The sequence below is a fragment of the Peromyscus maniculatus genome, chromosome 4 (genome assembly GCF_049852395.1).
Source record: "Peromyscus maniculatus bairdii isolate BWxNUB_F1_BW_parent chromosome 4, HU_Pman_BW_mat_3.1, whole genome shotgun sequence".
NCBI classification, from domain to species: domain Eukaryota; kingdom Metazoa; phylum Chordata; class Mammalia; order Rodentia; family Cricetidae; genus Peromyscus; species Peromyscus maniculatus.
This window is the reverse complement of record NC_134855.1, coordinates 3,829,927-3,855,388: the sequence shown is the minus strand read 5'-3', so window position 1 is coordinate 3,855,388 and position 25,462 is coordinate 3,829,927. Positions and strand designations below refer to the sequence as shown.

The window sequence follows — 25,462 nt, the reverse complement described above, 5'->3', positions numbered from 1 at the left end:
AAATAAGGGACATACCCCTGGCCTTTGTGTATACACACACACACACACACACACACACACACACACACACACATACTCCACAAGCTTCCATGCAAGGTTTATAAGCAATATGCCCAGGGCTGCAGGAGGCAGGAAAGCATCCACACCCTACAGGCAGCGTTATTCTCTATATCTGGGGCTTTGCTTGAAGACGGCCACCAGACCACTGTCTAGCATAGGTGGGAACCCTAGAACTGACAACCCCATCATGAGTCAGTCTTATGTTAAGCTAGTACCATCACATTGGATTCTTCCCCAAAATATCTGAGTACCTTGTTCCCCGCCCTCTCCCAGACCCTCGCGTTTCCTATCTTACTGAATTGGATCAAATGCCTCCTCAGTCCCCCCACCCCCCACTGGAGGAATGTCTGCTGGCAGCACTGGTCAGACTGGGAGCTCCTCCTCCGAGGCAGAGCAGCACAGGACACAGCAGAGTCACTATTCAGAAAGCAGAAGAGAGGTCAGCAACCAGCCTGACTTCCCACAGAGAAGCCAATATGTAAAATGACACAGTGTTAGAGAGGAGACCCATCACCATGCCTAGCACAGTCCACTGCTGGGGCTATGGTACCAGTGTTCTGAGACTGCACCATCCAGCAGCCAGGGACCTGAGCCAGGGACCGATGAGAAGAGAGCAGTGGAATCCCATCATGCTGTGGACTTGAGTGCCAGCACCTTCTACTCGCATTAACTTTATTTATTACACAAATAAGACATTTACAAAGCACGACATGAAAGGTATGTAACAAAACAGACATTGGTTTACAAAAAAAAGTGCTTACAATTTTTTCCGTTTGTGTGTTCCCCCCTTTTTTGTGTGTATTTAAATAAATAGCCTTGATGGCCTGTACATTCCCAGGCTATTCTGAACAGGGTAGTGGAGACGTATGAACTGCAACATGCTACTGCCACGTGATCCACGCAAAATTAGACCCTGGGGGAAGGCTCAAGGCAGAGTGGGTATTGAGTGACCTGGGCTCAGCTGGCCACTTCCCACATGGTTGCAATTGGGGTTTTGATCATTAGGAGCAAAAATCAAAGGAAAGATCTGGGTCCCCCAAAGCCAGAGATCCGGCCAGGTTCCTCCTGCTGGAGTCAGTGCCTGGCAAGGGTACTGGAGGAGTTCTGGACTGAGCCACACTCGGCATTCTGGGAGGTGCTCTCTGTCCTCAGTCAGCTGACAGTTTAGGAAGAAGATGAAAGTCCCTTCCAGGGCATCACCCTTGCCTGACCCTCCTCCAGGTCCCACAGCAAAAGCACAGTGGTTCTCCTGTTAAGTGCCAACTTCAAGCATGGGAATCCTGAAACCTTATCCAGACTCCATGGAATGGAGTGCTGTGATGGATTAGCAATGTCTGTCATGGATGAAGCAGGGACAGCAAATGCATCCATACCAGAAACTTGACTTCCCTGTCCTGGAGTCTCCTTCTCAAAGCAAGGAGGACTTTGGCTAAAACATGCTGCAGTAAGAAGTGCATCGGGCCACCAAGTGGTTCTATAATTACAGGATAAGCGTGGGACAAATGGGCATCCCCGGAAAACATAAGTTGGGGACCTGTGTAACCTGAACCTTTATTTGGAATTGGCCTCTGCTCTCAAGAGTGGGTGGAGCTGGCTCTGCTCAGAGTTGGTGGGGAAATCGCAGAGGTGCCAGCTGGAATCCTGGGCTTGGCATACTCACTAAGGCCATGGGCACCTCTCTTTTCTCGGGGATAAGTCAGAACTAATATTCGGGCTCCATTTCACTGGGCTGTGTTCCTCATAAATGGTCCCACCCAAACCTCAGCGAACACTGGCTCGGGCCCTCCTCTCAGGACTGAGAAGTAGCCAACAAGGGTCCCTAATGCTAGCCCACCCAAACGTTCAGGAGTGCCATTATGCAGATGAGACGTCAGCCTTGCCATGACTCCTGCTGGGTAGTTGGTGGGGGAAGGGCCCTCCCCAAGTTTGCTTTTTTCTCTCCATGAAATGGTCAGTGCCTTTCCAAGTCCAGTGTACCCAGTCCCTCTCCTCCAAGCCAATGGGGGTCTTTGGCACCCATCCCTGCCTGTCCCTCTGCCTTTCCATCTGGGCAGGCCTCCATCTCTGCCCTATTGGGCCTCTCAGGGTTGGTCACTGTCTCTTCTTTTTCTGAGTTAACTTGACATAACCAGACAGATGGAAATGATAAAATTAGAACATAGCTTTCCTTTGGGGACATCCCACAAACACTGTAGAGTTTTCCAGACAAAAGCAACAGAGTATGTAGCGTTGGGGGTTGTTGGCTATTCAGAATTCAGAGATGGTTCCAAGGAAGTAGTAAATAAAGGCCAATGTAGGGAAGAAGAAAACCTGTAAAGTAGGAGGTTGTTGGTGACTCGAGATTCAGTTTGCCATTGCTGCTGTGATTAGGTGACAGACGTCAAGGATGACTCCCGTCTGATGAGGAAGGACAGGCTGCTTGTTTTCATGCTGATGCCACATTTCAGGGAGCCTGCCTTCCCAAACAGGGACTCTGCTGCTCCTGGTGGGTTCTAGTTCTCAGCAGGAGAGGGAAAGACCAGGCCTGGGTTTGGGGGACCGCTGGCAGAGGGGCAGGATGGCAGCGGGTGAGGGTATATGCAGAGGTGGTGGATCCCTGGCCACAGCTGGATGCTGAATCTCAGCGGCTGAGGGGCAGCTGTGCGGTGCCCATGGACAGATGCGCAAGTGCCGGCAGCGTTAATACTGAAAAAGGATGACCTGCAAGAGAAGGGCAAGGGAAGTGTCTGAGCTGGTGCCTTCCCACCCAGCAGCCCAGGGGGCCTCAAGGCTGGAGAACAACGGTGAGTTCAGAGCTTAGACCTGAGCTTCAATCCCAGCTCTGTTTACTTGCTGTGAGACCTTGGGCAGCTCACTTCCCTTCTCCCAGCCTGTTTCCTCATGTGTAAATAGGGATGGCAAAATCTCTCAGAACAAGAGCAGCAGCAGAGACCCACCATGTGCTTTACTCTGGACCCCATGAACATTTACGGCACAGTTACTACAGCATATTGCAACTGTTCTGTTTTACTGTTTGCTATTTTATTCATCTCTGACTGTGTCCAATTATGAATTGAGCCCTATCATGGGTATATATGTGTACGGTTCAGTTCTAGCCTCAGTTTCAGGCATCCGCAGCTCCCATATATGAAGGACCACCGAGAAGATGCTGATAAGCCAAAGCTGCTGAGCGCCTTCTGTGCGCCAGGCGCTTGTGTTGGACTCTTCACACACACTGCCTCTCATTTCTACAGCACCGGAGGATGGCAGGAACTATTACAGCCCCACTGAGGAGAGGCAGAAACCGAAGTTGCAGAAAGCTAATTGTACTTCAAAGTCTTTGGGGGAGGAGGTGGCAGATCTGGGACTTCGGATCACCTGACCTCAGAAGTTCACACTCCATTCCGTACCCAGCCCTGGACATAGCTTCCCTCAGGGCCTGAACCTGGGACACCTGGCTTTGAAATCCTATTGGGAAATGACTCTGGTCAGTTCCTTCTCTGCAGGCTCCATTCTTCCACTGATCGAACCCAGCCTGCCTGACTTCTAAGACCCTTCCAAGTGCTAAAGCTGTGGGATCAGGGTATATGACCAGGAAGAAATGTGGTCCTAGGAACTTAACAGGTGTGTGGGGCCAAATGATGCTGTCATGGAGACAGGAAGCTCCATCCTGCCTCAGTGATCAGGGCTAGCCAGGCCAGCACTAGTCAGGCTGGCCTCGAACTCACAGAAATCCGCCTGCCTCTGCATCCCGAGTGCTGGGATTAAAGGCTGTGTGCCACCACCACCTGGCTGCCAGCACTAGTGTTAATGAGTGTACCAGTACCAAGAGACTCTGAGTATCCTCATAGGTTCCACAGAAGGACTTGGGAGGAAGTTAGTTCTGTCGTCTGTCTGTCCCACCCTACATTTGTAACCCAGCAAACTTCGTTCACATGTGTAAGCAGATGTGGCTGGCAGAGGTACTTAGGAGCTGGCAAGCAGGCCTGACAGCAAGAGGGTAGTAGGTCATGACGGAAGGACACACACTGTACCACAGAGCTTCTGGCCACAAAGCTGGAGACACAGCCCAGAAAGAGATATTCTGGCTCAACAGACAAACCCAGAGGCCAAGAACCGAGAGCCAAAGCTGCCATCACCCAGCCTGGCTCATCTTTCAGATTGAACCAGACACAACCACAGCTCAGCATGAGAAACAAAGGCTTTCCTCTGAGCCCAATCCTGCACACTTCCACGGCTCCCCTGACTCAAACCCTTCACTCCAGGCACTGGGCCTTTTGTGAGGTGGCCTCTGCCAGTTCTCCCTACCTCCCTGGGCCCCAGCCACACTGGACATGAGCGGTCCTTTGAGCTCTGTCTCCTCCATGCCTCTCCCCTTGAGCTTGCCATTCCCTCTTGTGAATCCTCGGGGTCACACTTGCTCCTCATTCTATCTGCCCCAAGCCTGTCTGCACCCCACAGGCCCTGAGGGCAGAGGTTATGACTCTCCCTCTGCAGTCCCAGCGTCGGGTCCAGTTCCAGGTCGCAATGCTAGGGTCCAGGTCAGCTCTGCCATGTTCACTGCGACCCTGAGAGCTATAGCTTGCTCTGAGCCTCACATTCTATGGACTTGAAAAGGAGAGCATTATAACCCGCCCCCAGGGAGGCTGAGAAAGGAAGATGAAGTCAGAGAGAGTCCTGTACAAACTGTAAAGTGCCACACAAAAGCATCAATGACTAAACACTAAAGTATGCAGACTTCAGATTCCAATATTTGGTACTCCCAGGTCAAATAGTGCCACCTCTCTGAATTTGTTTCTCTGTCTTTACAATGAAAAGGTTATGCCAGGCATAGTGGCACACATTTTTAATCCCAGCACTCAGGAGGCAGAGGCAGGTGGCTCTCTATGAGTTTGAGACTAGCCTGGTCTACAGAGTGAGTGCCAGGACATCCAAGGCTACACAAAGAAATGTTGTCTCAATAATAATAATAATAATAATAATAATAATAATAATAATAATAATAAATGGAGGGAGGGAGGGAGGGAGGGAGGGAAAAAAAGGCCATGTCCACACTGAAGCGGCTGGGAGGTGTCGACCAGTGTGTATAAAGTGCCAACCTCAACTGAGGAGGAGCTCAACGGTCAGCAGCTCTCACCGTGGCTGAGAAGCTCAGAGGTGTCTTCTTGGAGCCTGCTCACCAGATTCTCATGCAATGCTACCATACTGTCCTGCCGGACCACCTGGACCTCCATCCTCCAGCCCCTGCCCATAGTGCCCACTACCCAGGAATCCCTGTGCACAGCAGATTTCAGAAAGCAGTAGGGAAGACCTGCCTTGAAAAGAAGTGCTCTCTTCTCAGGGCAGCCCATCAGAAGTACAAGTGCCAGGCATTACTCCTGCTGGCCTCCATTGCTCCTCATTACCCCTGGCTTGAGGATCTATACCTTCCCAAGCTGCCTCTGGGATTATTCCGAGGCATGCCAAGAGCTTCCCGCTTCCCATGTGATCGCCCTACCCAGCCCCACTGACCACCACCATCACCATCACCCTGATGCCTGGGAAATCTAAGTCCCCCACATAGCATCCTTAAGGCTCTGTTTCTCACCACGTTTCCCCTCCCCCAGGCTCTCCATCTAATAAGGAGCTGTTTGGGATCATGGTTTTCAGGTCAAACTATGTGGTATTCTCAACTGAAGAGACAAGGTTCCTACCCACTCCTTGTTACACCTAAAGCAGATCCAGCTACTTTCACCTGTCATGTAGACAAGATTAAACCAAGCCACCAGACTGTGCATCCTTTAGGAAATTCAGTATTAATGCCTAGAACAACCACAGACTCACTTCCACAGAGAAGGCCCTGCCAGCTGGGTCACATGTGGTCTTCTCTTCCTGGGACCCACCAGCCCTATACAATTAGTTACTGCCAACAGATGGAAATGAATAGAAGAAAGGGATATGAAATGGGAAATGGAGTGGTGTGGGATAGAAACCCTCCCCAGAACCGCAAACATGAATAATTTCCAAGAAGGTAAATAAGAAGGCCTCACTCCAATAGGTGGGGAGGACAGGGCTACAAGGAGACTTCAGAGAAGTCAGGCTGCTCTGATGACTGCCTTGGGGACACACTGGGGGGCCTGAGTGATCTGCCATAGCATGGCATGGTACCCACTCAGTGACAGGGAACACTGCCAGAAACCCATTCCCAGCAGGAAGGCTCTGACCCACCAGACACAGCCAGGCTCCATTTACCTTCTCACCCCGGCTGGAGAGCGGCCCATCCATATCGGCTTTGAGGTGGACAGGGGGCGCGGTGTAAGGCAGTCGGCAGTGCACCTGCCCGCACTGTACCTGACCTGTGGACGAGAGGATGCCTTGGAGCCCATCCCCCAGGCTCCATACAGGATCCCACCTGTTGTGTGCTCTGCAAGCTAAAGCCTGATCACAAACCCAGAGCTCTATCTCTGTGGCTTGCCGCATGGGTAGCTCTGGGAATGATCTCAATGGAGTTGGCTGCAATGCTATATATGTGAAGGACTTTATGAGGTGCTACAGCCCAGCTCACTGATAAGTCAACACTCCTATATGAATGTACCGAGCCCCGCCTGCAAAGAAGGATGTACCCACCTATTCAGATCCTTTCCCACACATTCTCATTTCCAGAGCATCACCAAAGACAGTTTATGAACTGCCTCCTAGGAGATTCTGTTCTCACCACCCTGCTTGTAACTGCAGCCCAACAAACAGCCCCTGTCCTTCTTCCTTCTTCTGCACTTCGTTCTTTTCTTGATTAGCCCTAATCACCTGACTTACATATAATTTCACTGTTTATTTAATATTGTCTCTTCATCGATTAGAATGCAGGCTCTATGACAGTGGGAATTCCCCCATGCACACCTGATCTTTCTGGCTTCCTAGTACTTAGGATGAGGCATGGGATATACAAGGCACTCTTTTCTTATTTACATTTTATTTTTATACATATGGGTGCTTGGCCTGCATGTATGTCTCTGCACTACTTACAAGTGCTTGTGCCTATGGAGGGCAGATGTCACTGGATCCCCTGGAACTAGAGTTACAGACAGTACTGAGCTGCTGTGTGGATTTATGGGAATCAAACCTCTATCCTCTTTTTTGAATTTATTTTATCTGCATTGGTGTTTTGCATGCATGAATGTCTGTGTGAGGGTGATAGATCTTGGAGTTACAGACAGCTGTGAGTTGCCATGTGGGTGCTGGGATTGAACTCAGGTCCTCTGGAAAGGCAGTCAGTGCTCTCAACTGCTGAGCCATCTCTCCAACCATACCATTATCCCCTTACAGAGCAGCCATGCCCTTGACTGCTGAGTGATCTCTCACTCTTTAAATATTTGTTGGACGAACTTCCATACCCTATTCCAACATCTAAAACTGTTGAGGAAAGTTCATCATTGGTTCTGATCCAAATCTCACATTTCTGCCTGCTTACCACTATAGCTAAGCACTCACTTGCCTGTCTCTTCTCTAGACTCTGACCTACTTGCTCAGTGGAGCCTAGAGAGACACTTGCAAGTGATAACTAAGTCGGGACAAGTTGCTGTGCCTTTCTGAGATGCCATTCTCTCTTCTGCAGGGTAAGGCAATCCTATTTAGTTGAGGATTCTTAACTCTCTGGGTGTTCAGGACATTTCTGAACAGCTTCAAATTACCCAAATAACTCGGTCTGCATGTTTTCTGGAATCTGGTTCCAAGGTTTTTTTTTTGTTTGTTTGTTTTTGTTTTTTAAGAAAATTATTTTAAATCAGATTCTAAGAACTGAATTTAGTTGACTGCAAAGTGGAAGGGCACCCCCGACCCTTGGGTCTGCTTCTAAACCCTGTACTCACTTTACAGCTTTAACATTTCAGAAAACCCAAGACTCCGCGTTTTGAGATCACTGTAAACAAACTGCTAGTTTGCCCTTTAGTCATGCAACAGAGGTATGTTCTGACTCTAGGGGAAGAAGACAACTTAACAGCCCCTTCTCTAGAAGAAAGGTAGATCCAGGCTTGATGAACAGAATACATGACAGAACTCACCTAGACCCACTACCAACTCCACACCAAGTATTAGCTGGCTGCCAAGACCCCCAGTAAGAGAGAGTCCCTAGTCTTGGCACCTTCAGCAAGTATTTAATAGGTGTTATTCAGGCTGAACATTAAGTCATTGTTTAGAAACAAAAGGGAGAAAGTGTCCCTCCTGGTGAGAAGGTTCAGAAATGGAAGTGTCTAGAGAGACTGTGCCAGCTGGCAGCCAGGCGCAGCACACAGGGCTCTGCCCCTTGCTCTGCCAACCACATCCACAGCACATCCCAGAGCAGCTGGTGCCGAGCCTCCCTGTGCTAAACGGGCCTTGAAGTCAGTGGTCTCAGTGCTGCTCCCAGGACTGCTGTGCGGTGGCTACTCTCACTGTCCCTGTTTTTATGGATGAAAAATCAGGCTGGCGGTCCAGGAAGCTAAGAAATTTGCCCGATGTCACCAAGCTAGGAAGCGGCTTCCTAGCTTGATCCCTGGCAGTTACACCACAGCCCACATTCAGTCATGGAACTTCACAGTGGGCCCTTTGGTTTCTTAGTCTGTGTAACGGGATGAATGGCCTCTGGCGTTCAGATGGCATTCCTCTGGCAAAGGGCAGGTGCTCCATAAACAGGGGTTTGCTCCCTTCTCCCCCTTAGTTGGAGCCACCGATGGCTTGAGAGAGAGCATGGGTATGCATGACTTTTTTTTTCCTTTTGTCATACCCAGCTGAGGAAGTGATCCCAAAAGCAGAGAGACTGTAACAAGCACCTGCTGAGTAGCAGATTCACTCTCATCTCTCAGAAATTCAGGCCATGCCTTCACTCATCTAGGTGCCAGCTTCAAGATCATTTCACCATGACCCATCCACCCCTCTAGTGCCCACTGCCCACCCACATATCTGCCTTTACTGTCTTTATTGGGACCATAGCTCAATGGCATAACACTTGCTATCATGCCGACATGGAGGGAGGAAAGAGGGAGGCAGAGGAAGGGAGGAATTTGTCTCTTCACTGGAATGTGAGTCCCCGGAGCAGTGCAATTCTGACCTATTTCTTGACTCTTCTATTTCAGTGCTAAGAACGCAGGAGGCACTCATCAGAGTATACATTTGCTGGATGCCCATGTCAATCAATTCTCAATACCCTTTGAGAGGCATTATCACTATTCTAGTTCACAGATGAGGAAACAGAAGGGTTCGAGGAGAGTATGTGACTTGTCCAAAGGCCTCACAGCCCTGCGTAGTCATGCCATCCTGGCTTCTGCTCCCCAGGATGCCTTCTGAGCCAGGGTTTACCCACTTTCAGTTCCCCAGTCTATGTGCCTCAGGGAATCTAGCCCATCCTTCAGAACCCAGCTTGCTCAGAGGCAATACTCCTCCAGCCCCAGCATCTTCGGACACTCCCACCTGGCATCTTCCCTCTAGGAATCACTGTGATGAAAACTGCATGCACACTTGACTTTTGACCTAGGCTGTCTTGCCCGTCAGAACGCAGGCTTCTTAGTTCCTGCCCCCCACCCCACGCACATACACAGTGGCTGCTTGAAGTTTTACTATTCCCTCTTCCAAAAGCCCGACCCACTAAGGAAGGATGGAAACTGATCCTCTTCACATCTTCATCCCCTAGTCTCCCTCAGATCCCCCCACGCCTACGTAACCAAGGAGCACTCCTCAGCGTCCCCTTCCCGGCAGGCCTGGCGGCCCCAGAATCAATGTCACTTACTCTCGATGTAGCCGTGCAGGGTGACCATGCGCGCCCGCTCCGGGCTGCTGAACGGAGAGTAGTGGATGTCGTCGGACAGGGCGGAGGGGATGCGGGACTGGGGCGCCCCTGAGGGCGGCACTGGGTGCTGCGGCGTATGTTTTTTATGACGCGCTCGGCAGTTTTGAAACCACACCTGGAACGACAGCCTCCGCAGTCTCAGCAATCGCGGAAAGAGGTCAGCCGTGCCGCCTGGCGACCTCAGGCCACACTGGAGAGGGGCGGCCACGTGCACCCGCGACCCTCCGCTACGAGCTCCAGCGCTCGCCCCGAGGCCCGCCCCAGACCTGAACGCCGAGACCCCGGAGCCCCACCTGGATGACCCTGCGGCTCAGGCCCGTCATGTCCGCCAGCTTCTGCAGCGTCTGCGCGTCGGGGTTGTTGTCCTGGGCGAACTGCGCCTGCATAACCTGCGGGGCGTACGAGGGCCCTGAGACCTCCGCCCAATCAGAGGCTCGGGACCCGAGGCCACGCCCCAGGCAGTTTCAGCCCCGCGCGACCTCCCGCGGGTCCCAGTACGAGGGGGTGGAGTCACAAGTCCCGCACAACCACGCCCACTCCGAGGCCCCGCCCACACGTCTCGGGGCTAGCAGGAGGGTCGGGGTTGCGTACCTGCAACTGTTCTGCTGTGAAAGACGTCCGCGCCCGCTTGGCCGGCTTAGGCTGACTGTCCTGTTCCGAGGGCACTGCCCCCTCCAACGTGAGACCGTTCCCTGGGGGGCGACAGAAGCGGCTGACCACGCGTCCCCATCTCTTCTAGTGGCAGCCTGGAAAGGACCGGGTGGGGGGGAGCTTGTCCCTGGAAGGGTCAGGAGCGAGGTATCTGGGAGCGGGGATCCCAGGGCCATAGTTCCCGAGCCCAGTGCGTCCTCTCTATACTATTGCCCATTTTTTAAGAGACGAAACTAAGGCTCAGAAAGAAGAAAGCTCCTGGCTGGGAACCCCAAATTATCTGACTCACATCTGTAGCCCGGCTGACCCTAACATCCCTCCTAGCTAAGCTGGAGGGAAACCGAGGTAGAGATAAAAACTTGCGGTTGTAGAAGCTATAATCCCGAATTCACAGAAACAATCAGGAGGGAAAATGTGTATGATTGTGGTGACTTCACTTTCGATATTTCAGTAACTTCCTCTTTTTCTTTATTTTATTTGTTGTTGTTGTTGTTATGACTAATATTATTATTTTTGGTTTTTCGAGATAGAGTTTCTCTGTGTAGCCCTGGCTGTCCTGGAACTCTCCCTGTAGACCAGGCTGGCCTCTAACTCATGTAGATCCACCTGCCTCTGCCTCCTGATTGCTGGGACGAAAGGTGTGTGCCACCACTCCCAGCAACTTTTGAAGTATTTAAAAGAATTACATTTTACCTTCTCTAAATAGTTTACTAAATAGGATATATCTTAGGTACTGTCTTTCTGTTTTATAGAACTTTTGCAGCTATGATTGCAAACCAAATATATTCCCATTTTAATGCTTCATTTTTCTTAATAAAAAAAAATACATTGTTCTTATCAAAAGCCCAAAAATCTGGCAAGCACAAAAAAAGGGAAAGTCACAGTGAGTCTACTACTTAAGGGTAACCACTGCTCACACTTTGTTGTAATGTTTTAATGCAGGGAAAAAAAAACCTACATGTACAAAGAAAAAACTGGAAGTGGAAACAGGGAGATAATGACATCTCAAATTTTTCCTTAACCACCTCTCCTCATTTTTCTATAATGAATATGTGTGTTGTTTTGCTTAAAAGAAAAGCAATAGCCAATGCTTACAGCCAGTGACCAGAAGCCCAGGTGTTCCCCTGCATAGGAGGTCATTGGCAAGGCAAGGACTAGGGTGGCCCTGGGTGGTCCGGGGAGTGAAAGGAGCCTGTGGTTTACTGAGTGGTTTACACGGTGTAGGGGAAGCTCTGACTCCTAAGTTCCCAACCCAGCTCTGCTGCTGACCTGTCCCGAACTACAGGAAACTTCAGTGTGCCTTAAGTTCAGCTGCTCCCCACTTAGCTACTGATCCTAACAGGAGACAGTGATGGCCTCGGGTGAGGCCATCGCCAGTAACACTCTGTTGGGCCCTGACTAGCCCTCCACTGGTGCCTAGAAATTGAGGTAGGGAGGTCCATACTCCTCTCGAGAGGAGCTGTGCGATATTAATATTCCAAGAAAAGCAGTCATCTTAAGGGTTACTGTGCCTAGTTTTTTTAGATGGAAAAAATGAAACTCACAGAGGCAAGCACATCCCAGGAGTCTCCTGGCCGTTGAAGGGGTTCTGGAGCATAGGGATGAAGTAACACGTTGTAGTGTGCTTGCTCCATTATGTAGTTAAGAAATTTAGGGCTGGAGCAGACCTATTAGGTGTAACCTTTGAGGGTGCATACTGCAGATAACCTCTGCCTCTTTCCTAGCTCTGAATACCACAAAGCTCCTAAAAGTGTTGTAAGGATTTATACAGCCGGTCATATTCCAGGGAAGTTAGCAGTATCCACAGATCCTGGCAGCAGTACTAGGGAAAGGGTGGTTGCCTCTGGCCACAGCTCCACTCCCTTTTAGGGTCCCCCACCTCCCCTTTTACATCACCCCAACCCCCCCCCCCCCCCGCATGCTTTGACCCTGGGATATATGTTTTGGAAAAGTTATGATGTCAGAGCCTGAGGAGATTCAAGAACATTCTAGACCAACATCTAGATAGCTTGCACAGATGTAGGACAGGAAGAGGCCCATAGAGAAAGAGGAAACCTCCACTGTTGGCATTGTATGGTGGAGCCGTGTCTCCAAGACCCTTTTAAACCTTATTCAGAACCCCTGATCCAGCATGAGCCATCCTTTGCCTCTGGCTTAGTGTGGCCCATAAGGAAGTGGAAAGAACGTGGGCAACACCGTTATCTCCTGGACTGCCCAGGCAGCTGGGGGGGTAGGGTAGGGTACCCGGCAGGCCAATGAGGCCTGCTGCATGCGTTGCAGGGACCAATAAAAACTTGGCGACTCACACAAATCATAGAACCAGAGTGCGTGCTCCACGTGTAGCCTTCCCTCCCCACCCCCTCCCGTTCAGGTGTTTCAGCTATTGCTCAGCAGGTACCACTGTGCCGACCATACCTAGGTGCTAGGGATGGTGGGAAAGGGCTAGGATTAGGTGCTGGGTAGGGCAGGTTGGGTACCGTTCTCGGCGGCCCTCTTGAGGTTCTCGATCATGGTGTCGTAATGGATGCGGCAAAGCACCTTCTCCTCAACCAGGCCGAATTCCTCCCCGGTGGACAGCTGGCGCTTGCAGGAGAAGCAGGCGAAGCAGGCCAGGTGGTAGGCGTTGCCGCGCGCCCGCCGCACCCAGTCGCTGGCATAGATTTGTCTGCCGCACCGGGCGCACTTGGTTCCAAATCGGCTGCGGGACAAAAGGGGACGCGGACTGGGATAGTAAAGTTTAGAAAGCCGCCTTTCTTGCATTCTATTGCTCAGGGCACTTGCTGCTCAGGGTTCACATAGCACCCATGCCCCCTCATTATCCTACACTTGAATCCATCACTGCGTCCAAGTCCTACCAGTAAGATGACTGAGAGCGAGATTTTCTACAACAGTCACTTAACATTTGTGTATTTGTTCATTATACTATTCCACAAGTGTTAGGAAAACACAACAGTACAAAACACGGAAAGGTTTGAGTATCGCCTGCCTTGCAAGAGTCTAATGCTTCACAGAGTTTAATCTCGGTTCTCATTTTGCAGTGGAGGAGGTCGGGAAGCTAGGCCCTAACAGGAAAAGTCTCATTCCACGACAGGGACTCCAGCTGTAGCCCCAGCCTTTCTTGGGATACATCTACATGCACTCACTGGCTTTGTGACCCCACATATTACTGAGTTGCTTTGACTTTTCATTTTCCTTGATCCGAGCTACAAAGAGGACCACAGCAATGACTGCTACTATTTGTTTAGTGTCTTGCAGTCAACCCAAGCAGTCCTGAACTCTGGAGCCCATGGCATCCTAATACTAAATGTGTGTGTGTGGGGGGGGGTCTAGATCGAAAGCTCCCTTTACCCTTATGCCTTCTTTTCCATTCTGCCTGTCTCTCTGTCCCTTCCCCTTCTCTCTCTGCTTTCTGTAGGGGCTGTCAGGCTGTTACAGCCTGGATCCCCAGACTGAGAGTCCCTCCAGGAAGCTGCAGAGCCTAGCCCACCTCCAAGTGGCTGACTCACCTGTGATGGTCCTAAGCCTTAAGCCTGTCTCCTCTGGAGCACACGCTATCCTGGAAGCAGGACCACAACCATCCATCCCTCCAGTGTGGATAGCGGAACCTTACACTTCACCCATCCCCGCTGCTGCCTTCCGTGGCTGATCCCCACCAGGCTCCTCTCCCTGCCCCGTCTGCACTCAGCTCTTACTTTTCCAACGTTGGCTTGTCAATGTATCCTCCACACCGCAGTCTGCAGCTACATTTTCAGCAAGAACACAGAATCCTGTCCCCTGACTTGCTTATAGTCTCTGGTGGCTCCATGTTATTCTTAGGGTCTAATCCAAGATACTTGGGATTTATAAATCCCAGCAGACCACAGCCTCCTCAGGCCCACCTCTTTCCTAATCTTCAGTATCTCCCACCCTGTATTCAAGCAGGAGTCCCAAGCCACAGTGGACGCTCATTTTCAGCCCTTTGTTCTCCCCACCCCCAGGCCTTTGCAGGCTGTTCCTTCCCTGGCCCTGACTTCCCCCAGAGTCATACCACCATCTCAGCATTGATGGCACTTCTCTTTAAGTGTCTGGGTCTTTGGCTTGCCCCTTTCACCCTTGGCATTCCTGGAGATAGGGTATACAAAAGTGTCTGTCCTCCTGTCTCCAGGGCCAGCACCTTTCCACCAGAAGGCATGCTCACACTACCTGTGTGTGTATAAACAGCCAGCAAAATTCACTCCAGTTACACCATGGCAAATGTGAGCAATTGGCTGTTGGAAATGCTGGATTCCAGCACTTTCATCACCTCAGACACAAACTCCACAACATCTCTCTCTCCTCTCTGGTTCAAGGGGAGTCCAGGGACCCTGCCCAGGCCTCTAGGTTTGCTCAGGCTGAGCTTCAGCCCTTTGCCTAATCAAACACCTCCCCCCCACCCAAGTAGATGCTTTTCATGACCTTAGAAATCAGGCTTCCCTGTGGGAGAGTCTAGACCAGTCTGTGGTCTCTATTCCTAAACCTTCAGAAAATGGAGATGAACCCGCTTTACCACCACCACCACCCCACCCCGCAGCCCTGCTGGTGGTAGTCCTAGAGGAACCACTTTCTGGCCACCCATGGGAGGCTGGTTTTCCATTGTTTGTACTTTGGGGTAACAGAACAACCAGGCCTTCTCAGAGCCCTTGCTTCCTGTTAGGCAACCCTCCCCCCAGCTCAGTACCTTCAGTGCACCCCATCATCTTTGCTGGGACCAGTGAAGTACAGACTCAAACTTATTTTTCACACCTGGCACCTGGAGTCAGAGGTGCAAAAACAGTGTTGACTTATTCCACAACACAGTGGTGGTGGGAGCTAAGGTCTGTCCCCTCGAGGTGCTGAAGGTCTTAGAACCCGCTTGGGAGCAACTGGAATGGAGATGAGGACACCTGGCATCCCGGTGGGGGTTAGTAAGGGGCCTGGTCTAACGCTGGTCCACTCCTGGAGTGGGTTCTGAGAAGTGCCGAATCGGAGATCAAGGAGAGGCGGAGCAGGGAAGGGCTGCCCTGAGGCGCAGCCGCCTTTGGCTTCCGTGCTGTGCTCTTCTGCGCCTGGAACACGCGGTCCCCACACCTGACTCCTCGGGATTCCTGGTCCCAGTCTCCCTTGGAATCACAGATCTTCCTGTTTATGAGCGGGACTTTGGTGCCTACACAGATAGGTCATAGTGCCCCATCCCCTCGCTCCTGAGTAAGTGCCTCCTGTAACCCACCCACCAGCAACGTCCTCGCCCTCTGCACATCTCAAATGCTGTCTTCAACCCTATACTGAAGCACCACGAACTGGCCCAGTCAACAAAGCATGAAAAAGGTGTCACTGCCCGCATTTGGATCCGTTGTGTCCGGAGAGACAAAGTGTCTTCAGGACAGGGGATAGTTCACAGAGAGCGAAAGGAAGCCACGATTCAAGTCTGACAAACCGACAAACTCCCGGCTTCGAGGCTCCACCACTTCATTCCGGAAGCAGCGAAAAAACGGCCTCGTCCGCGGAGACAACGAAACTTCAAGAAAGGGATGCTTGGGAGCTGTGAAGGAATTGCTGAAGGGATGGGGGATGACTCTACTGACACCCTCAGCCACGCCGTGAGATCTGGATTCTCTGCGCTTCCCCTCCGGGGTCCCAGCACACCACAGGAAGAGACGAAAAGGACGGATGAGCTTCGAGGATGGAGAGGTGCCCGACAGAGGCAGCGAATCCTAGTAACTTAAAGGGAGACCAACAAACCTCTCCCCACAGTGGAGAGCAGAAACCCGGAGAGCCGGTTTTGTAGGTGGAACTGCGTCCTTGACCAGGTCAGGCTCATTTTCCAGGCCTATTTCCCTGGACACGTAGAAGATGCTCCTAATATGTGTTGTGTGAACGAGCCTCTAAAAATAAGTGAGCTCGTTGGAATCCCCCACACATTAAATTGCTTCTTTTTACACGAGGGAAATGAAGCTCAGGGTGAGGTCTCTTAACACCAAAAGAAACTGGAGTTCACTTATTTTAGGTTTTAGACATTCAAGACAGAGAACTGTAGACGGAGAACTGGAAGTGAAGCCCTTCCTATTCTCTCCTCACTTCCTTCCTGCACAAAACCCTTAAAAGGAAAAGGGGTGCAGAACCAGCAATTAAGAGGTTAAACAGCAGCTAAGCCTGCCTGGAGGTCCTGGCCTGAGGCTCCTTCTTTCCTAGCTCTCCCCTCCATTCCCTCAACATCTGTCCCCCAACAGCTGGTTGCTGCTGGGCCTCTCTGCACATGGTGGGGGGCTGGCGTCCAGGCTGTCAGTCTCCCCTGGGAACCCAGCTCTGAGGAAAGGGGTTGGAGACCAGAGACAGAGCTTAGCTCAGAGTGGAAGGCCAGAGAAGGCTGGGGCGCCCCCACCCCCACGCTCCACCCCCGTGGTAAGCCAAGCAGAGAACAGGAACTTCAGTTAGTTCTGGAGCTCTAAGGCTCCAATCCCATCCCTATACCTCTTTGTTCCCTATTCCCATTGTCAAAGAGAAAAGGGATAAGGACCAGAGTCCTTGGTCTCAGGAAAGTTGCTAGTTATTGACTTCTGAAAAGATTACTTCTGATGTAGTGCTTGTGGGGCCATTCAAGCAAATAGTGGGTGCTCTTTATGTGAATCAGGGAGCCTGGATGAGAATCACAGGGATAGCAGAGGAAGGCCTTTGCCATTCTATATGCCTTACATTGCAAAAGGTGGCAGCTATGTTTTGACTGTAGAAGAGTCATAGGGACACTTAGAGGAAGAAGTTGTAAAGCCAGGTGGCTGTGGAGCTTATCTGAGCATCACCTGGCTGACCTCATCCCATAAGGTGGAGATGCTGACAGTATCACACAGGGTGGATCACATGGTTACATGAGATTCAGGATACTGCAGACAAAAGGTTTGGTAGCCTCACTGTGTGCTCTCAATCGTTGGGTGATCCTGGGCTCTTCTCCTAGCACACGGGTCTTCTCTGCTACAAATGGGTAGAACACTCTAAGAGACCACAGGAGCTTTGAGGGTAGTGCCAGCAGGCCATGGAGCAATAGCTGTAGGTAGGTACATCAAACTGCCCTGTGGTGTGTTTGCTGGCGGTAATGGAAAATGAATTTTCCAGAGAAGAATGTGACACCCTCCACACACACACATACACCAAATCTTCTTCAGTTCAGACACCCTACACACACACACCAAAATCTTCTTCAGTTCATGGGGAAAATTAGGGAGGAGGAATGGTTTCAGAAAAAGAAAGAAAGAAAGAAAGAAAGAAAGAAAGAAAGAAAGAAAGAAAGAAAGAAAGAAAGAAAGAAAACCCTACTTCCTGTTGCCAAGAGTAGGGGTAGGTGGAGAATCAAAATGAACTTACAATGGCTGGTGAGTTCTCTGTTTGGAGAAGGAATTGGAAAAACTGAGGCCAAAATGTCCAGAAACCTGGCCAAGGGCACATAATGGGAGAACCATCTGCCCCCACAAGTGCAAATAAGCCAGGAGCAGCATCAGACACCCCAGTTCCCCCAGGTTTTGCAACTTCAGTCCCTGCTGAACTTGGAGTTTCTTCTTGACCTCCAACTTCTGAGCCACCAACACCCACTCTGCCAATAGAGACTGAAGAAAACTCTACAAGATAATGTTAGGAAAGGGAGAGAGAGGAGCTAGAATCTGGGATAAAACCCTTTTGTGGGGACAAGGTCAGAGGTTAGAAGCTCTTGGGAGTCCAAAGTGTCCACTCCTTGGGGCCCTGGGCACTCTCTTGCTCACCATTCTCCTCTACCCCGTTGGAAGATGTTGCCTTCCTTTGGCAGAATACTTCAGTCCACACCCCATCAGACCCTTGACCCCTGTTTCGGGAAACAGAGGCCTGGAGAGGCACAGCTGGCCTTCTCTTAGCACCAGTTCTTGAGCGGGAATTCTGCTTCCCACACACCATTATTCAACTCCCTGGGAAGAGTCTGTGTTGCTGCTCAGGCAGACAATAGTCCTTGCCTGATCCTCTACAGACTTTCTCTTTCCCTGTCTTGAGTTTTATTATTTGTGTAACTGGTGAGGCTGCCAGAGATGACTTATGCCCGCATGGAGACTGGCAAGAAGAGAAGGGATCAGAAAATCCGCAACCCTACCCTTGTTTTGGGCAAAGTAAGCTTTTATTCACTATTTTCTTGACTTAGAATCTGGTTTTGTTTTGAGATAGCCTGTCATTGGGAAAGGGTTATCAGTTGGAACCTCTTCTCAGAAATGGCCTGGCCAGACAGGCAGGTCCAGCTCTCCAGGCTGCCTGAGGAAATGCTATCATAGGTTCACAACTGGTACCCACCCTGCCAATGACCATAATGGTTATAACTGATGCATTCATATTCACTGTCAGGTATGAGCCTTTATGGAGACTGCTCCCTCTTGGTGGCCTCCTTGGTTCAGGAGGCCATCCTGGGAAAGGAACATCAGAGCAGAGATGCTGTGACTTGCCCAAGGTCATAATTAGACTCAGAGTCTCTAGCCTCTTCTCAGGTTGGCTGTGCATGCCACCTACCACACCAGTGCAGTGGCATGGGGAATTGGTGGGGGTTATACATGAGGGAATCAAGAGCCTAGTTTTGACAGGTCCTTCAAACTTCTGTGAAACATGACATCAAGGAGTCTCAGTCCAGCACGGAGATAATGAGGAGTTCGGACACAGGCTAGGGCTGCCTGGGCCTTTGTCATCTGAGGAGCCAGAAGAAGGCACCTGCCCAGCTTTATTCTATGCAGGAAGGCTTAGAGCAAAAGGTGACTACAAAATATCTGTAATACACATTTTCTGTCTAAACTAAGCCGATAAAACATCAGACAGAGAAGACCTCAATCTTTTGTTACACACCACAAGGCATAACCTTCTTCTATGTACATGCACAGCAGTTGTTAGTCCAAAGGTCCACCTGCACACCACACCCTTACCCTTGCAATGCTCCCTCAGAGAATCTGGAGGTGGAGAATGATGTTAAAATCCTCTCACCCCAACTTGCCCTCCTACATCTCGGTCCAGATGTGTTTCCTGTCCTAAGCAACTTGCAAACCACTGGGAAGCGCACAAAGTTTCAGCAATCACATGCAAGACCTATACTCTCAACACTCACATGTGAGTAGAAAGACACATGCTTTTCTATAAAGGAACATACCTACTGTTCATATGTCCGATCCTGCTTGGTGGCACATACCCAGCACCACTGCTGGACCACACCACATAGACACATGCTCCTTGCACACAGTCCTAGGACCCATGATGTGAAGGAAGAGGCTGTTTCTCCTGGTTTCTCAGAGAACTGCAGTCCCACATGCTGTTACCTTCTCCCTGGGTTCAAGGACTTTTTGCCGGGTCCCTGGAGGTTCAAAGAGGATGAGGGTGGCCACCCACCACATTTCCTGACTCACAAGTGTTCTGGGACTGAGTCAAGACTTCTCTAGAAAGAGAAGCGTGTGTGTGTGTGTGTGTGTGTGTGTGTGTGTGTGTGTGTGTGTGTGTGTATGTCTATCTGTCTGTCTGCCTGACTGTCTGTCTGCGGGTAGGGGGAATGTATTCATAGAGCAGCTTTCTCCACTTCCGGAGAAAGTATTTGGAAGAAGGCATTGCTGGGAGGAACCAATTCCACATCATTCTTCTGCAGACTCTAGGCTTCCCTCATAGAGCTGATAGATCCTTCGTTGTGCCCCTGGGCACTGCGGTGACCTCGACCGGGTCAGCAGGCGCCTGCTGCGTGCCTAGAAGCTAGGTGCCTGTAGGAGGTTCAGCGGCCAGGCCGGGCCCGGGACCGTGCAACCAGCAGTGATGGGTCGTGAGCTGCTGGGGAGCACGCTTTCGGCACAGTGGCGGCGGCGCAAAGTGTAGCTAGGTGGAACGCAACGCGTTCCAACGCGTTGCAACGCTCCCAAAGCGCGTCCTGGAGGCCTAGAGCTAGATAGAGTCTGAACCTAGGCAGGGCTGAAACGATGGTCGAGCAATGGCGGGAACAGGAGCCTGGATCCTAGTCATAACTCCAGATTCAAAAAGCGACCACGGCATGAGTTGAGGAAGAGGCAGAGATCAAGATTGGTGCCTAGGACTAAGCGCCAGAATCTGGGCTAGGGCCGCAGTCGGATGTGGCGTTGGCGCTTGGGGCTGGAGCAGATCTGAGCCCAGAACTGAGAGCAGAGCAAAGCTAGAACTGGAGTCCTGAGCCTATCTTAGGATCTCCCTCCCAGGATAGGCCACACACAACTGGATTTCAAGTGGGAACCAGAGCTAGAGAAGCAGCCGGATGGCGCCTAGAAGCCGGACCGATCCTGGCCAGAGCCACGGATGTCAATGTTCAACAGATCACAACTGGAGCCCGAGACTCAGAAAAGACCAGAAACGGAACCAGAACCGTGACCAGGGCCGATCAGACCTCAGGAACCCGAGGCAGATCGCCCGCCCGAACTCGTGCTGGCACTGGCACTCTACCCAGAGCCTTCTGTTTAAGACGTGCAGAGCAGGAGGGCTGGACCAGAGCGCCAAGCCGCGTAGTGCTCTCGGGATGGCAGGACTCAGGAGTCGGAGACCACAGGCCACACTAGTGGCCTAGAAACTCCTGCGCAGGGCCTGCGTGCACCAGCGCTTGCTGGCCAAACCGCTGCAGCCTACCTGAAGTAGTCCATCTTGCAGTAGATTTCCTTGTTCTTGATGTAGCAGCTATTCTGTTGCCTCAGCGATGTGCGACACACAGAGCACTCGAGGCACCGCACGTGCCAGATGAGATTGTTGACCTGGGGAGGGGGCGGAGGTGGGGGGAGTCGGCTCAGCGCGGGCCTCTTTCACTCCCGCCCCCCAGCCTCCCCAGCCTCATTTGCGGAGAGAGACACTGAAGCTCAGAAGGGGCGAACGGCTTTTCTAGTTTTCTTCTATAATACGGAGGCTCAAGGACATTGAAATACACTCTTCTCATTTTCTAGTTGAAACTCGGGGCAAAAGGAGACCTCCCACGTTTGCCCAAAGGGGCGCAATCCGTCAGCGGCTGAACTAGGACGCCGAATAAAATGGACCGGGCAAGGGCGTTGCTTCTCTACAGTCCTCAGGGCTTCCCTACAGTTCACACCCACCGACATGCAGGCAACACCTACCCTGACTCACCTTGAGCAGATACCGGTCCAGAATCTCGAGGCCGCAACTGGAGCAGATATTCTTGCCTGCAGACGGCACGGAAGAGGCGGCAGAGGGCGGCGAGCAGACAGACGGTGTGCTGGGCGTACATGGAGAGGCTCGACCTTCGTCCTTGTCCAGAGCGCCTGCCAGGGCCTCGGTGTCTGACTGAGCCTGAAATAGGAAAGAGGAACAGCGAAGCGCTAAGCCGGACACCCGGAGTTGCCGTAAAGACAAATCTGGTTCCCTTGCGCACGGACTGACAACGAAATGTGCCAGGGATGTCGCGCCCTAGGCTGGAGGACCAGAATGAAAGGATCTATTGGAGAAGAAGGGACGGCCCCCAACTTTTAACACAGCGTATTCTGGGTGCAGGAAGTAACCAAAGCCCACATTCCAAACCAGAAAAACCAAGGCTTAAAGAGAGGCGGCTCCTATCGGCATCTCTCCAGCGCAGGGGTAGAGGTTGGTAGCCAGAAGGCTGAGCCAGATGCCCTGGCCTGTGCCGTTGGGAGAAAACTCGGGGCCGAAAGCAGAGCCGAATGGACTCACCATGGCTGGCGGCGCGGTCCCTTCAAGACAGCGGGTGGTCGCTTTGCAGCCAGACCCTGGCTGGGCCATCACCTGGGGGAGGGGGAGGGAATGCAGGCGACGGCGGCTGCTGAACTGGCTCGGAGCTGTCAGAGCCCAGCGCCTCCCCGCGCCTGTTATATAAACCGGCGGTGAACAATGAATCCTAACTTTGTAGTGGGCATTTAAAGCCCTTCCCCACAAAAGCGGTGTCTCTCTAATGAAGCAATTTGAATTTGGATTGGGTTTTTTCCCTCTCTCTCCCCCTCTCCCTGCACTTAACCCGTGGCTCTTGAAGTAATCGCTTAGTTCCTTTGCAATCCAAGCCTCTGAGGGGGAAAAAAAAACACACGCACACACACAAACTACCTGCAATTAGAAATTGTCGTGAATGCCCAAGATAAGAGGTAGCCAGAGTGTCAATTCCAACTGTCAATCAGTGAGATCCATCAGGCCGCCCAAAGAATTGCAAATTTGATTTTTTAATGGTAGTAATTAAAAATCGAATTTTTTTCTTCCTCCACCCCTCCCTTCTCCTACTCTCGGCACAAAATGCAAAAAGGAGAAGAGAGAAAGAAAGAAAATAAAAAGGAGATGGGGGTGGTGGTGGTAGTGGTGATGGTTGAGAAAAATAAAACCCTGAGCACTGGGAGCATCCGCCCTCCTGCCCGACGCGCGCCGCGAAATTGAAGCGCGGATATTGACACCGATTCAAACGCCTTTGGAAGGGAAGCCCGGAGCCAAAGAGGACGAGATCGGCAAATAAAATGAGGCCAAAAAGAAAAAAGAGAGGCCTCCTGGAGGAGGAAAGAGAACCCTCCCGACTCTCGGAGAGCCCGGGACCGGCCCCGCGTCGGGATTCTCAGCGTTGCTCCGGCACAACCCCGGAGCATCGGCGCTATCAGCGCCTATTCAGACGGACAATACTGGCCTCGCCTCCTCTTGATTCGCCTATGTCTTTGCTAAATCGCTTTTTGAGAAATTCCTCCAACATTTGCATAATGTGTTCCCGCTTTCCGCGACCCCCCCCCGCACCCGCTTGCACGCTCTCACACTCGCAGACACACACTCCCCGGGCTCACCCAGCACCCCTCCTCCCTGCTGCCGCCCGCCACCCGGCCGGGCCGAGCTGAATCCCGACTCTCGCTGGCCCCGGGATCCAGTAGGCTTACCCACTCTTCAGCTAGCTCACCTGGTCGGTAGCGGGGCCGGCCTCCGCCGGCAAGCGGCAGCCCTCGGGCAGCGCCGGGGCGGCGCTCTCATGCTTCCAGTACATGGGCCCGGGAGCGGAGGGCTCGGCGGGCGCGCAGCACGGAGAGCGGCGCGGAGGGGGGCCTTGGGTGCCCTGGGGGCAGAGGCTGCAGCGAGAGCTGGAGAGCCCAGGCTCCGGCCGGGCCGCCCCGGGCCCAGCCCCAGCTCCCGCCCCCGGCCTGAGCGCAGACCCAGCCTCCCTGGCTGCCGGCGCCACTGCCTCCTCGGAAGAAGGTCCCGACAAACTTGGAAAGGTCCCTGCAGCTGCCTCTGCGGCTGCCGCTGCCGCTGCTGCCTCCTCCTCCTCTTCCTCCTCCTCTTCCTCCTCCTCTCCCTCCTCTTCGTCCTCCTCCCCTTCCAGCTGCGGCGACGACCGCCCTGCCGCTGGAGCCCCGCTCCGTTCAAGATGAGTCATGCGTGACCAATCCCCTCCCCGCTAAGAAGAGCGAGACATTCACAAGGAGGCAGACTCAGAGACTTACACACAGAGAGACACACTGAAACTCAGCGCCACAGAGGGACTCTCGGAACATGCTAACATACAAAGACACTGGCGGGCTTACATTCTCACAGCTCCTACTACCGCCCCTCCCTCAAGGGCACCCACCGCCCTCACACAGCCGGTTCATAAGTGTGAGAGGAATCCGTGGTCAGCCCATCTGCAAAGCTGGATTCCACGTGAAGCCACACTCTGTTGGTGCAGTGCTGAGCCCGGCACATTTGTGTACATATGGCCGCAAATGGTTACGTGCTCACACTAACCCTCCAGGTCCCGGACATCTACACACCCCTCACACTCTTGCAAAGATATCTCCACTCCATAACAACCAGAGCCTGCACTAGCTCCTAAGGGCTGCTTAGAATTGGGGTCAAAGCTGAGTGTGCCAGTGGTGGTGGGAGGGCAGTTCGCCTGGATTCTTTTGGAAGGAATTGCTTGGTACATCCACCTTCACTTCACAATTTACTTCTACATTTTCTACCTTCCATGGGGCTCTAACTACAATGAGAGTTAGGGAAAGGCAGAGACCTGGACATGTAGATAGGAGGCACACCCCCGGAACACTGAGCCCTCAAACTGACAAACACAAATGGACGCCTCAGCCTCTTTCTCTACACACAAACTGTGCCAAAGAAGTGTGTAAATACGCATCCTTTCCTTTAAAAAACGTGCACACTCAGATTTAGATCCAGTCCTGCATAGCACAACAACCCACCATCACACAGACCACCATCTCCGTAATTGCCCTCATTTACAGATGTAAACAGCACCATGCTTACACTTGTACACACAGCCATATTCAGGAGAGTCCAGGCTCCCACAGAGCTCCAAACCCATATAACCACTTGTCTGTTATCTGACATCTACTATTTACTGCATTCTTACAGGTGTTGAAACAGGCACTAGGCTTATGAGAAAGCAGCATACACCTTTGCAAAGAACAGCATTCCCAGCTGTCAGTCTCTAGCTGCACAAATAGACATAGCCAGAAACACACTGACAACGTTTTCTACACACCATCACAGAATTAAACACCCGTCTCCGGAATCCTTAAGAGATGCACATATCTGCTCCTTCAGGCAGAAACAGCCCCAGCTAATGGCATCAGCCCTTGCATTCCAGTAATTTATTGCTCTCAGGCACAGGCATCTACAGAGAAGAAAGGTTCTGAACTAGTCTTTTATACTAAAGAGAACATATTAAACTTTGGAAGTAGGTGAGGTGTGTACATGCACACATATGTACACATATACACTACTATTCTTGAATGCTTTAATCTGGGCTAGGCATTAAAATGCTAAGCATTTTACAATTGTGAACTCACTTTCTATGTGAGACAGCATTCCTTATGTTACCCATTTAACCCATTTTAAACTGAGGTTTAAAGAACTCATGCCCATCATTGTGCCACATAGCTAATAACTGCCTGAGCCAAGAACTCAAAATTGGATTCACCTACAGAGCTTATGCCCTTCATTTCTAGGCTATACCCATGACTCTGACAACTCATGGTGAGCATGTGCATACACACACATGCTTTTCATAGT

At 51.6% G+C, this 25,462-nt stretch overlaps 1 protein-coding gene across 4 annotated transcripts; it reads right to left on the bottom strand.

The window, feature by feature from the left end:
• Nucleotides 1–715: 715 nt before the first annotated feature.
• Nucleotides 716–23,878, bottom strand: Lhx6 (LIM homeobox 6). Of its 4 annotated transcripts, XM_006995282.4 has the most exons (10): nucleotides 23,358–23,878; nucleotides 22,148–22,219; nucleotides 21,587–21,769; nucleotides 21,101–21,222; nucleotides 12,964–13,184; nucleotides 10,427–10,527; nucleotides 10,129–10,224; nucleotides 9,776–9,950; nucleotides 6,271–6,374; nucleotides 716–2,760 (listed from the first exon to the last, which is right to left on the bottom strand). In XM_006995282.4, the coding sequence occupies exons 1-10, from the start codon at nucleotides 23,829–23,831 to the stop codon at nucleotides 2,740–2,742; spliced, it is 1,569 nt and encodes a 522-aa protein (XP_006995344.2). In that variant the 5' UTR covers nucleotides 23,832–23,878; the 3' UTR covers nucleotides 716–2,739. The 4 variants fall into 4 exon arrangements, with proteins under 4 accessions (XP_006995344.2, XP_015844256.2, XP_006995345.2 ...); XM_015988770.3 differs by lacking the exon at nucleotides 22,148–22,219 and having other exon boundaries at nucleotides 23,358–23,877; XM_006995283.4 differs by lacking the exon at nucleotides 6,271–6,374 and having other exon boundaries at nucleotides 23,358–23,865.
• Nucleotides 23,879–25,462: the final 1,584 nt, after the last annotated feature.

What these genes read in the sequence shown, in the direction of transcription:
- Lhx6 (XM_006995282.4), bottom strand. Translation starts at nt 23,831, where the DNA reads ATGACTCATCTTGAACGGAGCGGGGCTCCAGCGGCAGGGCGGTCGTCG. An exon ending in GGACCGCGCCGCCAGCCATG is followed by an intron (nt 21,770 to 22,147) that starts GTGAGTCCATTC and finishes TTCCTATTTCAG; the next exon opens with GCTCAGTCAGACACCGAGGC. An exon ending in TGCAAGATGGACTACTTCAG is followed by an intron (nt 13,185 to 21,100) that starts GTAGGCTGCAGC and finishes TTTGTCCCGCAG; the next exon opens with CCGATTTGGAACCAAGTGCG.